This window comes from Pavona decussata, unplaced genomic scaffold (genome assembly GCF_977016875.1).
Source record: "Pavona decussata unplaced genomic scaffold, jaPavDecu1.1 SCAFFOLD_2, whole genome shotgun sequence".
NCBI lineage: Eukaryota > Metazoa > Cnidaria > Anthozoa > Scleractinia > Agariciidae > Pavona > Pavona decussata.
The window spans coordinates 3,358,838-3,375,208 of NW_028145426.1; the positions used below are offsets into that span (position 1 = coordinate 3,358,838).

At 38.6% G+C, this 16,371-nt stretch overlaps 1 protein-coding gene across 1 annotated transcript; it reads left to right on the plus strand.

Moving 5' to 3' along the window:
• Nucleotides 1-903: 903 nt before the first annotated feature.
• On the plus strand, nt 904-4,231 carry LOC146490073 (uncharacterized). Its single transcript, XM_085127985.1, has one exon. The coding sequence runs from the start codon at nt 1,092-1,094 to the stop codon at nt 2,796-2,798; it is 1,707 nt and encodes a 568-aa protein (XP_084984111.1). The 5' UTR covers nt 904-1,091; the 3' UTR covers nt 2,799-4,231.
• Nucleotides 4,232-16,371: the final 12,140 nt, after the last annotated feature.

Below are 16,371 nucleotides of genomic sequence, written 5' to 3' on the forward strand. Positions count from 1 at the left end.
GCTGATTAAATTAACGAAAAACCCCTTTTGTTTTGGACAAACTGAAGAGCACAATTGACATGTTCGAGTAGAAATAACTCCTTTTTACCAAGGTCTGGGAGATGCAAATTATTCGAGCGAGCTTCTTTGTTTTCGACCCCGAAGTGAAACGCATTGCTAATAAGTCACGTTCACAGGAAAGGTCGAAATTAGAATTTATTATTTTGCCATTTCGTGCAGCCACAAAAGTCAAACTCACACTATTGTTCGATTCGTCTTCTCAGGAGATCTTTTTCGACACCTTACTTGTCAACCTGTCGTCATTAATCATTCGCAAACACTAAAAGTGTTATGTAAATAAGGCTTGTCTCTTTTTGCGCCTTGTTTTATTTGTGGGGGCGCGATTTTTCCATTACCAAAATCGTCCACTAGAAATCGGTCAAACAAATCTCATTTCCATTTGTTACAATGAGAGCGTGTTGACGTGTGATAAATTTCGGAAGCCACGCAAACGTTATCTTTCTTTCTTTCTTTTAATTTCGTGACACCTGTTGTCAATGTTTGCTAAGCTCGGTCACGATGGAAACTGCACATTTTAAGGCGGTGGTTTGATTGGCCGTGGGCAAACCGAGGCCAACGCGGCGCTTATACCGTGATAAGAATGTAAAGCCCTTGACTTTGGAGCCAAACAATGCGCGTTTTCACTCTTGCGTTCTACAAATGGTTAGCACTGGCTGCACGGACTGTCTCTGAAGGGCCTAATTGTCAACGACATAATAAAGCTCCACCCATTTTTGAACAGCGAATAATGTGGGCTTTTTATAGTCCGCTTGAATGAATTCACAATATAATTAGATTTAGACCTCAAGAGTCAGCAAATTACAGATTAAAAGTGACTTCTCCCATGAGGACAGTCATTAACTATTAATTGAGCTTGCAAATGTACGTAACACAGGAAATACATAAATTCAGGAAAACAATAGGCTCGCTAAAAGACGGTCCACATCGTTACGTAGGGGTATAAATACGCGTCGCGGAACGAAAATCTGTCAGTCAGATGCGACGAGGATGAGAGTGTAAAATACTTCGCTACAGCTATCGTGTGTTAGAGCATGGACGGAGGTATGAGTACGTTTGGACTACCGCCGTTCGACATTGGCCAAGATTTTAGTTCTCCATCTCATCTACGCCACAACACGGAAAATTTAAATCCGCGCTTTCTTGGCGCTCGCTTTCCCAACCCAATTTCGAACATTTTCAGAGCAGGGGAATTCGGTAAGAGCGCTAGCGAAGATGGTTCCCGTCACTTGAACATGAGCAACGGAATAGAAGGTATTTCAGAGATGGAGGAAAGCGAAATGCCTATTTCTGTGGCCGCAATGAATGAACATTATCTTTCCTCAGGGATAACAACGACGCTTGGCTGCACACAACAACAACACAGTGGTCTACACGCGACCGTTCCTCCTTTACAATCAGCCAATTTCTTTTCCGACAGCGTTACGTCCGAAGCCGACACCTATCCAAGAGATATGCCGTTCCCGACGCCCATGGATTTCAGTATAAAGAACGAGCCTGAGCCTCGATTTCACCTTAATCCTTCGTCTGCTATTTCAAGCATATCGAGCGCATTACAGCCAAACAAACCGAACTTTATGCGGTCGATTTACGGCCCCAACTTAAACCCGTCTTTCTCGGATCCCACCGCCGCGCAGTCGATGTACACTTACATTCACCAAACGACAAGCGACGAACCCAAAGCACCGCAATTTTACCGTCCGTTTCCTGGTTTCCCGCCGTTCGATCCGCCGGAGTCCATTCCAGAAAATCACAGCTTCTCTAAGTCAGAAGACAGCAGAATTTTCCCCCCCGTTCCAAGCAGCCACAGACCCCCGATTATCGAGCGACAAAAAGCGCAAGTTTCAGGCCGCACTGATTCGCATGATGTCGAAGATGTAGACGATGCTAACCGATGTAAAAACACAGTTGAAGGCACCAAAACCTCGGTTAGAAGGCTCAAGAAATGGTATAAGGACAAATACGGAAAGTCGGTTGACATGAACACGGTCACTCGTCAAATGGCCATGGAAATGCTGAAAGATTTCTTTCTCGAGATTCGCGACACGCGTCCAGGCAAAGAAGGCAATGAATACGAGCCCGTAACACTCACAACATACAGAAATGGACTGAGGCGATACTTCCTCGAGAGAAAGTGCCCTCCCGCTGTCGAGAACTTCGATTTGGCTGATCGAGAATTTGATGTTGTAAACTACGGCCTGGTGTCAAAGAGAAACGAGCTCAAACGCAAAGGAAAAGGAAATCATCCGAACGTGGTGGAAAGCATCACTGAAGAGCAGTTGGAGAGAATGTGGGCTTCTGGGGCAATTGGAGTTCACGCACCGAGGCCTTTACTACGGCTACAATGGTGGATCAATACTGTTTCGCATGGTATCCGAGGAAGAATGGCCCACCATGACCTGAGCATCGATGACTTTCGCATCTCTCGCGGACCCGATGGCAAGATCATCATCGACCACATGAAAGCCGGTAACAAGCGACCGAGAGGTGACGACGAGAAGGACAATCCGAGAAGCAAAAAGAAGTGCAAAGCTCGAGTGGCGGCTACCGATGGAAGCGAGCGTGACCCCGTTAGAGCATTTGAGGTGTACCTCCGCCACCGTCCACCTGGTATCTCGTCCTTTTATCTTACCCCCAAGCACAAGCCTAAGGGAGATATTTGGTTCAATAAGGTTCCAATGGGCAAGAACTCCATCGGCAGAATCATGAGGGAGATCAAAGCCATAGCTGGAATAGGATAATGTCTAAACAGTATCTCGCTGGCTGAGAAAGAGACCTTATTTGAGACAGTACAAAGATACTTTTGACTGCTTCTATTAAAGGCAGCACAATGAACATTACTTGTCTTGAGAGAAAAACATAAACACAAAGACCGGCGGCTTAAAGAAAAGACACTCAGGGAGAACCGAGATGGTTTAAAAAAATCTATGTATAACTGGAACACTGAGAATTGAGCCACTAGTAAGTAAATGAAACGAATGATTTCTGTTCTTTAAGAAGAATCCTTAAGTTTTATATTACGAAAAGATTTTAAAGTTTTATGCTATTAAAAGTAAGAAAATCGACAAAATGCGATATATATAAGGACGTTTTGGTATGTAAAAGAGAAAAAGTTTATTCACTAATATTTGCTAGAGATCGATTATGGCCTCCAAGCAATGCGTTTAAAGATTTTCAAATCAGTTGCAAGCATCTAAAATCTATAACTTAAGTATTTAATATATACACACACTCGCAGCCTTGGCTTGCGAATGCTTGCTGAAGTTTATTTCTATTTTATCCATTTAATTTGAGAACTACGTGCTACACTCAGGAGAATTTCTGGTTGTAATTGTTCTTATCTTAAGATACCACGGTGATGAGACTCGGGTTTGGCATCGAAAAGCTGAGTAAATTGAGGTTTAAAGGTTTTAAAACATCGCTTGATATCTTTCAAACCACCTATCCTTACATAGCACAAAGACCTCGTTAGCAGGCTAAGAAATCTTTCATTGTAATGAACACATCTTTGTCCCGAGGGCGTTTGTGCTATTTTTATTGAGATTTCAATGAGGGTTTTGCGAATTTGATTTTATTTCACGAAACAACGCATTAAAATGTTACCAAACTATCTCAACAGAAGTTGGGAGCAGGGCTAACCTTCTTTGTTAACAATCTTTTGTAAAATACATATAAAAAATATATATAAGAAAAGAAATAACATGAAAGAAACAACGTTCAAAAGGTAGTCACAATTAGCTGTGAAAAAGGCGGTTCTTCACACCTATGTTTCATCGAACATCGTAATCTACAAAAAAGATTTCAAAAGAGTCCAAAGATAAGAAAATGTATTAGCCTATAACGATTTATTGTAAGGAATATATTTTTATCAGAATAAGTTAGGAGTGTTAAAATTTTTGTTCATTTACTAGAACGTTTGAGCCATCGCTGGTTGAAACGAACGACGAATAGTTTGTAAGCAGTAGCGCAAAATTTTAGATAGAATAAAATTTCATTGTAAATAAATTTATAGTTGCTTTTATTGCTTAGTCTAAATTTTGTAAAACGTAGCTGTGAGGTTATTTCTTTAGCTGTACTAAGAGACATATCGAACGGAAAAGGGAGGGACGAATTGTAGAACGCAAATGTATTTAGATAACAGTTCACCATTGTTTAATAAAGAGATGGGACGAACTAGCTTTGTTGTACTGATGTGAGATTATGCCGTGTCTTCCGCTACAATCAAAGGGCTCTAAACGAGATCAAAGTTTCTTTAAGAGGGATTAAAAATTCTCCGTTTGCCTTTTGCTGTACCCTTTCACAATCTTCGCACAGTGTTAAGGCGCACGCTAAAAAGACGCCAACCCAATTTCGTTCATGCATTTTTATTGCTTTTGCGAGGTGACCTCATTTTCACAAATAAAAAGCGTTTCAAGTTAAAATCGAAAAGAGAAGGCGAACTCTTACTCATCCCAACATGTCATTTTCTAAACCGTTCCACATTTTTATTGCGGAATTCAACATCTCGTGAGTCGTGTGGGTGTTTAACAAAGCTAATTTTTCTTTGAGTTTACCCTCCAGGAATTATTGACAAACTATAATGGTTATTTTAAGTCACGGTTACCATGCAAATTAGCATCTTTATTCTGTTAAGACAATAAGCTCAGTTTTTAACCCAAATTTTCTAAACTAGTTAAAAACCGACAATGCAAAGCAATAGAATCGTTGAGCGTATTAGAAATTAGGTAGCAAACAATTTCCAAGAGCTTTCGTGAGTTGCTATGATGTTGTTTTGACTATTACGCCAACCGCACTAACGTGTTTCGTGACTGCTAAATTGGCCTTCCGTCAAAGACAGTTCTCTTGACGCATGTCCAATTGAACCCGTTGCGATAGCAAAACGAGATTCGAGCAACAAACCAACGCCGAAATAACCCATTCCACTTAGACATGGAAACTAGTTCCGATATTGGACCGATTCCCGTGGTAAAATCTCATTTTTTTCTAGAACTACTGCGAAACTAGCCGTGTAAGTAATTTGTGGTTACCTTGTTTAGGAAGTAGCGGAGTAAGGGGTAAATTGCTTCAAGAGGGTGATTATCACTTAGATTACGATAATAATGGTGAACAGGCAAACCAATATCACTGTGACACGACTGCCTTTTGCTGGTACTGTTTGCCAGTACGGGTCTTAATTGCTTCCTCGAAAACTTACTGCTGTAACGTGACCTACACATTGTTAGAGTCTAGGTTTGTCTCGCGCCTTTCTGGAAACCCACTCCCATATTGGCAGCAATTAAACGACATCTTTGCGAAAAGGAATTCACTTATGGATAACAACAAACAAACGCACAAGCTCAATCTTATAGGAATTTTTCGCGGCGAGTTGTAAGGGAGATTGTATTGACGAATAAAAGGTCAAGTTTTGTTGCGCATCCGCCCTTTGGCGCGACAAACTTCTTTATAAAGATCACTTAAAAAGACAGAAAATTCGAGAAATATGCCTTTTCTGGTGGTAAGATCACGAACCCAGCTTACTTATTAGGTTCCTCAAAGAATCTTTCTTCTTTGTCGTTAGTTTCTTGCTCCACTCTTTTAATTTCTTCGCGCAAAACATTCGTGATTCACGCGTCAGACACTGCCACTCATAATAGCTCGTTAAGCGCGGAGAGATAAGTTTGCGGCGACGCGTCTACGCAATAAAATTCGTAGAGTGTCCAATCAACGTAACTAGGAAGGCCAAGATGTCTCGGTCCTTGAAAAAGAACGCAAAATACAATACTCACACGGTGGACTTTCTTGTACAAGTCCCCATAACAACCCTCAAAAATACAACTTACTGTACTTATGCCCAAAGTTATTTTTATGTTTCAGTTTTTATTCAGTATTGTTCTTTTTGCTGTAAACGAATTCCTCTTTCTTTCAAATAAATAAATATCACGGACGAGGAAGTCGAAGTAGAGGGATTTTATGCTTGGAATATTTGAGTGGCTCGGGTGATTTTGTGAGCAGGACTTCAGATTATATTCACGTGAGAGTCAGCCTTCGATTTCGATCGCAATCTCTAAGTTTGGCTGAGTTCTGACATCACCAAAACCTGACCTACTTCACCTTGGTTGTGGGCAATACTTCCATTTTCTTGGCTTTTTTTTTGAGATACGAATTTATGATTAACCATGTCGTTACAGATCTTCAAAATTTTGTCGAAATAATAATGAAAGTTACAAGTACAGCATACACTTCGCTTCTCCTTCTGACCGACCAAGTGGAAGTGGCTCTATTTTTGGCTTTTCTCTGTAGCTAGTGACATCGTCTTTGCCTTTAGGGTCCTTTGTCTTTTTGTGGAAGCTCTTACTTCACTTACTCGGCGCAGACTGGCGATTTTAGAGGCAAAGCTTAGCAGATGTAAATTGAAGAAATCAAATGCGTTAAGGTACAGGTTCGAAACTATCATCAGTTAACTTCTGCACGACGTTTCTGCGCGCGATGTGCACGTTGTGAATTTGTATAGCTTTCTTTGCTACCTTTATTTAAAGCTCTCTTTCAATGTTAGCCACTGTAAAATCCTTCAGCTTATAATGTTGGTAGTTTGCGCTATATACGTGTTTGCAATTGTCGCCTTTCTAATATCCAAAGCTCGAGTCTTATGTTAGCCTTTATAAAATCTGTTAGTTTAGTTGTGCTGTTTATGCTGATATATTATACGCGCTATTCTACCTTCCTCTTATATTCAAATCTTTACCTCTATGCCAGGCTCAATAAAAACTTTGAGTTATCAATCTTAGAAGTTTTTACTATATTCCTCTTTGAGAAATAGTACATAGTATAGCAACCCTTACTCTAATATTTACTTTCTTGTCAGCCACTATAAAATTTTCATGTGAGTTTACAATTCGCAAAAGGCTGTGCGATATATGTGTTTACGAAGCTGTATAGATGTTCCTTCCTGTGATATCTAAATTTTCACTTTTAGTGAATTGCACTATATCTCTGTGAATGTGTATATCCATTATTTCTTCTAATATTTGCTATCAATTAAACACTATAAATGCTCGATTTTGTAGTCTTAGGGAATTATGCTATACTGATATGCTTTTGCAAATATGTATGGTTAGGGTTTAACTTTTCTTTGATATTCATTCCTCGCTATAAAAGCTTGGAAAATACAATCTTTGGGAATTGTGCTATTGCCAATTTTGAAATTTATATGGCTCTTCCTGCCTGTGATATTTAATTAAGGATTTATTTTCTTGATAGCTTGCTTGAAAAACCGAGTTAACAATTTAGTAAGTGGATTGTGGTTGACGTAAATCTCCGGATAATGGTACTCCTATCTGTGAACGAATGCCCTATAGGTAACTTAAAGCTTATTAAATACTACTGCAACCCTTGCTAGTAATAACCACCATATCCTGAATTCAATACGAGCGTAAAGTTCGAATTTTATAATGTTCGAAGTTTGTAATGTTATCTAGACTCTTTACATGAATTCATGACACATTGAGCTCATAATTTTACTATTTTTAATCCTTTTTTTGGGTGCGTGCTCAAGCGGTGACAATATTTTTCCTTCAGAAGAATCTTCTGACCAGTTCATTGAATGAATTATATTGTTACTGCACGAGTAACAATTTTGTTTAATGCTATATTTAGCGATGGTGCTTATACAGGCTCACCTCTTTGATATTTCTGTCTAAGCGTTAAGATGGTGGGCAAATAAGTAGCCGGCAACGTATAGAACGAGTGGAGGAGGCACTCAGCAATGTTGAGATCGAGTCTAATAGACTCCGAGCTAAGAAAAGCAAACACCAAAAATAAGATAAGAGATTGCGCTTGTTCTTGTAAGGTGAACGCAAACTCTGCTATATTTGTAATTCCAGCAGGAAAGTTCAGTTTTATATATTGAACACGTCGTGTGCGAATTACGTCAATTTGTGAGTAGTTTTAATGAAGGACAAAATTTCTAATCAAGTTGTTATCGGTTGTAACATCAGTAGAATACCTAGGGGCTTGCAAGTGTGTTTATGTTTTGAACGTGTTGCTACGTTACTTTACTACTTACGTGAACCGAGCGAAAATTGTATGATTATGCTATGTGTTAAATGCACTTATTCAACGCTTTTAATGTTTACTTCGAAAACCTTGAATTTCACTTTTCTTTCATTTTGTTCTGAGTCTTCGCTAAATTTCCAGAATTTTCCTCTACACGTCTATGTCAGTTAGAATAAATAACTCGTGCATGCGATATAATTCAAATTCAGATACTTAGTTTTGCTGACTATCCTTTGAAACAGTAACTCAATGGACCTGGTTGGAGTTTGTTTTGAAAGACATCCTTTGTTCAGAACGTTTTTGGGGTTCCTTCCGTCCTATTGTGTATTTCACAACATGAACCCTTTGGCAAAGCAGTCACATAGATCGCTCGAAAATTGGCTTTTCAACAATGGCTGCTTTCTTGCCGCCGCAGTTTAGAAATAAAAAGTAAAGAAATAAAATCATCAGACTTAATGTTTAAATACTTATCTGGAGATAAAAGGCATTGGAGGAAATTACTGCGGAGTAGCTTTCATTTTAATGTCACACTTTAGAATATTATCCGCAACCTAAAATGAGCGAAACACCTTGCACAACATCATAAACAACACCGCGGGATCGGAAAACATTGCTCAATAGCTTTTGTTTCAATGCTGACGTTCTAGCTAACGACGTACACAAACTCAAAAGTTAAAACTACCCCAGACAATACTGAACAGATTTTATTTGAATGGGTTCAGTTTAGGATTTTATCCACAGACAGAAAAGAAAGGAACACCTTGTGCAGCATATTAATCAGCACTGCAGGAAAACAATGCTCAATAGGCTTTCATTTGCATTGTAACAGTTCAAAACTTTCATTTACAGACGGAAAAAAATTACCGTACACAGTATAATTTACAGATCTGTACAGGAAACGTTTTCTTCGATAGCATTCATCCAAATGGCCAGGAGAAATGGATTTCATCCATAACCCATCATTACAGAATTGCAACTCGTGTGTGCCGTGAGGAAAGGTTTAAACTGACCGAGCTCTCTGTTATGTAGCAGAACCCCCATGGGCTTTGTCTTCTCGGTGAGTGAGTATATTCTTCGAGCCTGGTTGTTCGAAAGCCAATTAACACTAATCCACGATTAAAAGTTAACCGAGGTTTTCATCTCGCTTGTTGAAAATGTCTTAAAAGCCTATGTTAAGCTACTGGTCAAAGTCCGCAAAACTGAAGGGCAAAGATCTTCTGAACAATCGTTATTCAATAATTTGTAATTAGACTTGAATCAGAGCTCGCGCTAACCCCGAGTTAGCTTAATCATACTTTGAACAACTGGGACCTGTAGAACACTGCTAAATTATTGAACTTGGACTTTCGTAATTCCTACATTATTTTCACCACCCCATCTACCATAAGCGAACTCTTCATGCCCACCTATTATGCAACTGTAGTTTCCTTACTTGACAGAGACTACAGAATAGTTGAAAGATCTTGAACAGTCTAAAATGACTTTACATCATACTTGCAATCCTGATCTAAGAGACCGGTCTTACCGCCAAAAAGCCGCAGTTTCGGAATACGATATTATGTTCAGTTTACTTTCAGGCTTAGCGAAACGGAACAAAAATGAGTTTTTCCACATAAAAAGCAAACATAAGATATGTAACTAGTTACGGTTCAACGATCTCCTCGTTCGCCGTGCGATTAACTTCAAGAACTTTCCACAAGGTTAATGTTAAATGCATGTCTTGCTTTCAATGTTCTTGTCCTCGCCAGTGAATGTTCATTGTTATCGTATTGAATATTTCAAAGTGGAATGTTTACTGTAGATTGAAATAAGAACGTTACAACGAGCAATATGCGTACAAACATATTGTCGACTGCGAGGCTAATTTTCTATTAACGAAATCTGTTTTGTAGAGGTTATGGAAGAGTAATTTTAAGCACATGTCCGGTCTTTTTGAGTCATACCCAGCCGACCGACCGCGAATGAAGTAAAAATGTATCATGCTGCTAAGTTTAGTAAATAATTTAGTTTTTTCTTCTGATATCAACGGTGTTTCAAAATCATGCTTGACAAACACGTGTGAAAACCTCAGCCCTTTGTACACCCTGCCGCTTATCCATTGATGTAATACTCGAAGAATGTTGTTATCGCATGAATTGTTTGATTAGAGAACTCGTTCACATTTAGCTTGCAGCGAGATCAGCTAAATAAACACAATGTTTGTCAGAAGATAATGCGAAGTTTATTTCAAACATGTCCACCATCCATATTGGAGGTGACTTGGTATAAGCCAGTGGAAATGGATGTTATTAGTTCTTCCACTTGCATGATCATACACTTCCGGTTGCGAAGTGGTCTCTTTCTGATAGAATCGTTTAAACATGCGTGATTGGACTTTGTTTATGTTCAAGATGCACGCGAACGAAATTAAGGTTTAATAAATTTACAGATTCACGCCTCAGCTTGGCAGTGATCGTTAGAGAATAGTCGAATAGGAATTCCACGCGAGTAACATCGCGCAAATTTAAAAAAAGTGCGCGGCAGTTGACGAGTAAAAGTTTTTGCAGCATTGCTAGCAGACACGGTTGTGTGAATTTGAATGTCTCTGCCAGTGCCTTTGCAAATTAGGGTAGGGCTGCGTTTAACAGTCTCAGTGGAGTGACGTGCTTGTCTCGAGTGGCACTTGACGTTGTGCGAATGAGGGCGTGAATGTGCTAATGAATAATGATGTACGAGTAGCTTTCCTAGATGCATTTCCTGAATGGGCCAATTACATCTCTATTATGAAGCACCTTTTAGCGGGGCCACCCAGTGGAGTGTACATCACGCAACGACATCGATGGAGCGAAAACCTTTCGTTTATGTCGGGAAATCACACCTGATTTTTGCAACGGTGCTGGAGACGAGCGCGTGTCTTCAAATTTTAAGTAGCATGGGCTACTGTTTAGCATAGCTTGCCACCCGTTGTCATTCTGTTGACGTAATGGATAGCAAACGCATTAGGCCAATTTGGAGCTCTTTCTGTTAGCAAAATGATCTAATTATCTCTGTTTTGAAGGTCTGAAGCACGAAAACTGTTACTTTACATAAGAATGTAATGGTAGTTGTTTCTTCAAAAAGTCCAATGCTTAGACTTTATTCGGCCAAACAGAGTTGGTTTATCATTTGCCGACGTTTTCGTGGTTTCTTTTCTATTTGGGCGGTGAAGTTTTTGAATTTTATCTTGTTTTTGTCGATAAGGTTGAGCGAATTTTAAAGCTGTGTTATTATTTAAGTAGCCCCCCAGCATTTTTTAAAAACATAAAATTTGTCATAAAGTTGTAATGATGTGGTGATAACGAAAGATCTGTGCTGATACTAACACATTAAACTGAGGCGATGATAGTTCTTCAAGCATTTGTACACCGAGGGCGTCTTATTAAAAAATCATAAGAACATAAGAATTTCAATTAAGTCAATTCAAAAAACAAATTGCTTTCGTGCGAGAGCACATGACCTATTTGTTTTCAAGGCTTTGTCATAATAATAAGGCTTCACGAGAGACAGAGACCAAAAATGGCCCAGTCGTTGTCAAACAACAGGCAACTCCAGGCAAACAAAGACTTTTTACAAGAAAGCTAAGACCGCGACTATATCATTTCCTGCCTAATCTTGCGTTAGCTGGCTTAAGAGTTCAGACAGGAAATTATTTAGAGTTACTCATTGTATTTATTGTTTTAAGCGAGTCATTATGAGCAGGTTCTGCCCCTGGCCTGTTTTGACCGTTTGATGATAACAGTGAATCACTCGATGACTTTTTACCATAGGCTATTCAAATTCAAACCATCCTTGCGTGCAATGACGAACAGGGTTTTGCTGAGTAATTGTGACAGGTTGCGCAAGCCGCAAACATTGCATTTACAATTTGCTAAATAAAAGCATCGTTTGACGTTAATTGGAAATTGGGGTTGAGATGACGCCTAGCTGCTGTATGCTCTCTTTATGTCAAGTCATATTCTGAAAATCTCTTCGTCTACATTGAATCGTGTTGCAATAAACTAGACGTGACAATTTTGCTCAGCCAACTCAGCGTGTGGCAACGTTTTTGCCCTCGTTGTCGAGGTTACAAAAATTTCGATGTAAATTAGTATTTGACATGTCAAGTAAATTCAGCTGCCTCCACGGAAAAATACAGGCGTCAATGCATAATTATGTATAATTATGAGTAATTACTCATTAATATGCGCAGTCTTGCATACATCCGCCAAAGCGTCCGTTAACATACATAGATCACACAATTTGTTCTTTTTTTTTTCTCAATGCCACCTTATTGATAACAATGCTTATGTTTTTTAAAACTACGTCTCAATTTCATTCGTTTGGTATGCTGGATACTCATTGGTAAACTAAGAGTTTTACAATTTCGGCTATTTGAATTCATGTGAGACCGGTGAAATGACGCCAAAAGAATAACATTAAAACAAAAGTTGACCGATAGCAGAGAACGGAAATTAGAGGGCACAAAAGAGGAAAAAGTATAATTGACGCAATCTGCACGGTCACGTTTGAAATTAAACGGGAAATAAAAAGGAGGCGCCTTTTTCATCCCGGATAAACGCAAGTCATTTCTTAGCTATAATTTGCCCCGGGAGAAATTGGTTTTAGATTCCTAAAACCAGGCATCCATTTAAAACAGAATGGTTCAGAAATTTCCGCCGGGAGGAAAGTCATCTGGGTTTTCACGAAAAAAAGTAGTCATAAATACAATGCCCTTCCTTTTTTTTCTCTTAATTTAATGATATTGGCCAAATAACGAAAAAACTAATAAAAGGAATCACAAAAAATAGAATTTACAATGAGAATTCTCTTTAAATGCTATGTTTTTAATGTGTACAAAGGAAGTCTCGTTTGTTCTTGTCTTTTGACCAAGCTTAAAATTGACCATATCTCTTTCTCAAGGGTACCACAAAACTCTCATTGTTTGTTTTCTGGTTCAAATTTGTTTTTGGTTTCAAACATTTTTAGATGCGGTATCAATCGAACTTGCTTGTAGGACAGTGATACAATGACAAAAGCCCTTCCGTTTGGAAAAATACGGAAACTTAAACGGTCTAAATAAAATTACAAGCTTTGCCACTGTGCGGATGTGAAATTCTCAAAGGGAAAATAAAGGAAATTTTTTTGTTAACAAAAAAAAAAAAAAAGAAAAAGAAAAAGGAAGAGCCCGTGCTTCATCGAATCCCTTTTTTATTTTTTATTAATTTTTTTTATCTAGTCTCTTATCAGAATGGTTGTTACATAACCGGCAACTCAACATAGTCAAAACAGAACGAATATGTTCGCGGTTATCTGATTCTCACTTGTAAAAAAAAAAAATGCAAGCACCAAGTACGATTTGTCTCAGTCCCCGTCTGCCAGTTTTCCTTCCTACTTTTGTGAAACCAAAAAATAAAGATAAATATACATCAGCGCGAAGATCTGGCTCTCGTTAGATATCATGAAATTGACCATTACAACTATCATGAAAATGATTTGTTTAGTCTAGAAATGTCCTTTATGCACTGTTGCCCCACGTAGAACTTTCAGTTGAATCTGTCAGGGCAGTCATTTTGAAGTGTATGGTAGCCAAGTTTTTCCTTTAATTTTTTTTTATTTTATCCCTTTTTATTCTCAGTAGTTTAATTAATTTCGATATCCCAACACTTGTGCTTACAAACACAAATGCAAAGCACAGCAATGCGACAAAGTACTAAAACTATAGATAGTATAGATTTTGGGCGGAAGACGAGGGAGACCAGCGAGGAAGTAGAGGATAGAAAAAGAACGATCTACGAGACAGTAAGGGCAATTACAGGCCCCCACCTCTCAAAGTGAATGTTAAGTTTGTTGTTCTCTCTCGTAATAAAACGTGATCGTTGACGCCATGTTGAATTGGACGATGAAATTTAGATTACACACATGGCACTCTCGAATTTCACAACCCCCTCAAATGTTGCCAATGTGGCCAATGTTTTTCAAGATGTTGAAAGACATCAAGGTGGCAACTGACTGGACTACAACATATTTAGAATAAAATTTTGTAGCGTTATGTCTAATCGTTTTATTTCTCTTGTAATTTTGTTTAATCTGCTTACATGTTAAAGAACAGATTCTCCACCAAACCGGGTAAATTTTGAAGAAATTTAACGTCCCCACAATTATTGAAATTTCAGCTTGCCTATCAGCAAATGTACATTTATTGTAAAACGACTTTGCCACAGAAGTTTTGAACCCAAACGAAACCAAATCAAAAAGAAGAAAAGTGGTAAGAAAAAGTTATTTTGACGAATCAACACATGTTGAAAACTTGAAAAGGGTAAGAAAATATTCAGAATAAATATTCCGAAATAAGACGAAATATGATTTCTACAAATTATAGCCCGCGCATGCAGTTTTGTGGCTTGCTTGAAAGTGTTTGTCCAGCACACTTTTATAATGAAATTCCGAATCCTCTGCTTACAATAAGATTTTCTTGTGCCTATCTTACTGGAGAGCAGTGTAATTAATGTATTTTTGCAATTTTTAGCTCAGTGACTTAGTTATCGAGGCAATAAAATTTTCAGAACCGCAGTACTTAGTAAGCGTCCACCGTGTTAGTTGTACCTTTTTGACATGCAAACCATGCGGGCGGATCACGCCCTTTTGCCTCTCTTTAGTCAGAAAGTGTTTGGCCAAAACATCGCCGGAAACCTAGTTTCTAGGTTTTGTAGCCAAACACCACAAAATGTGCAGCTATACTGTTGAATACAATCTTGTACAGAGGAAAACAAAAGAAGTATGAAAAAAAGTGCAGAATTGCAAGAATGGAATTGGAAGTAAAGCTCAACAATTTTGGTTTTGCAAACATGCGGATTGCCATCCTAGCCCAATTTTGAAGATTTTAGCTTATTACTTTCTCTACTTTATTTAAATTTCTTTGCCGTGCCTCTACGGGTATAGTGCGAATTCACAAAATGACCCGGCTCAGTTGGTAGAGCGCTTCACCGGTGCTGCAGGGGTTATGTGTACAAATCCCGTTCAAGCCTGACTTTTTTCAGGCCTTTGCTTGGCATTTGCTCATGTTAAGTTGCGTATATAACTGCGATGATCTCTAATTTTCTAATTATTGAAACTTAATATTTTAGTTTGAGCATAGCCTCCCTCGCAGACGCTCTTTTGGCTCGTCGAACAATCACTCCTCCCGATTGCGTGACGAGTCAAAAGAGCGTCTGCGAGGGACGCTATTTTGAGCACATCCCTTCATAAAATGGTTGAGTACTGTCTTACTGATTGCGTTCTGCGATAAGTTGGTAGGAGTGTTCGTCAGCTTTTTTACCAGGATAACACGCAATGCAATGAAAAATTGCTTGTTGAAAAAGCCAACACATGCTGATGGGTCATAATGCACTCGTGTTGTGCATTCTTTAACAGCTGTCTTCTTTTCTGGTAGAAGTGTTTTTTGGGCGCCATCTTGAATTGGCATAAGAAATTCAAAATTATATATTTGCCTGTTCCGTTTTGTCCCCCCAAAACATGCAAGAAATATCATGGGAAGCGGAATTAGTTTTTAATCCCATTTATTTACACATTTACATATTCCAATATGTAGGAAAGTTAGCATTATTGATTCAGTGAAGATTTGGTGATGAATAGGAGTATTCGTCAATGATTGTTAGAATAAGACGTAATGCAAGTGAAAAATTGCTTCTTGAAAAAGCCAACATATTGAGTGTATTTAGGGCATCTATGGGCACATACTAATGGGCCTGAATGCATTCAGTTTTTTGCATTCGTTAAACGGCTTTCCGGTAGAAGTGTCTTTTTGGCACCGTCTTGAATTGGGCACAAAGAAGTAGAAATATATTTGCCTGTTCCGGTATGTTCCCCCAAAACGCATAAGAAATATTTTGGAAAGCGGAATTAGCTATTGATTCCGTTAACGTACACATTTAAAAATATTTTATATTCTTTTAAAGTAATACGATATCGGAAAGTTGAAATTTAAAGGCAAAATATTGGTCTTTGTGACACCACGAGAAACACGTGAATTAGACCGTCACGAATCCTAAATGTCAAACTATTTTACTTCTAAAACACAGCACTTGTTAGAGAAAATTCCGTGACGATTTACATTTGTGGTGTCTTCAAAATTGTCTTCAAAATGCAACCAGAAGAGCTTCTTAGGATGGAGTCAGATAAGAACTCGGCAGCAACTGTTCGGGTGAGGCAATTTGTCCAACTCTATCGGCAAAGTGTCTTGGGAATTATTAATCTATATCAGCGTCACTTTAGCCCACAGAAAACTAT

Bases quoted from the DNA above. Each gene is read 5' to 3' on its own strand.
- LOC146490073 (XM_085127985.1), top strand. From the start codon at position 1,092: ATGGACGGAGGTATGAGTACGTTTGGACTACCGCCGTTCGACATTGGC.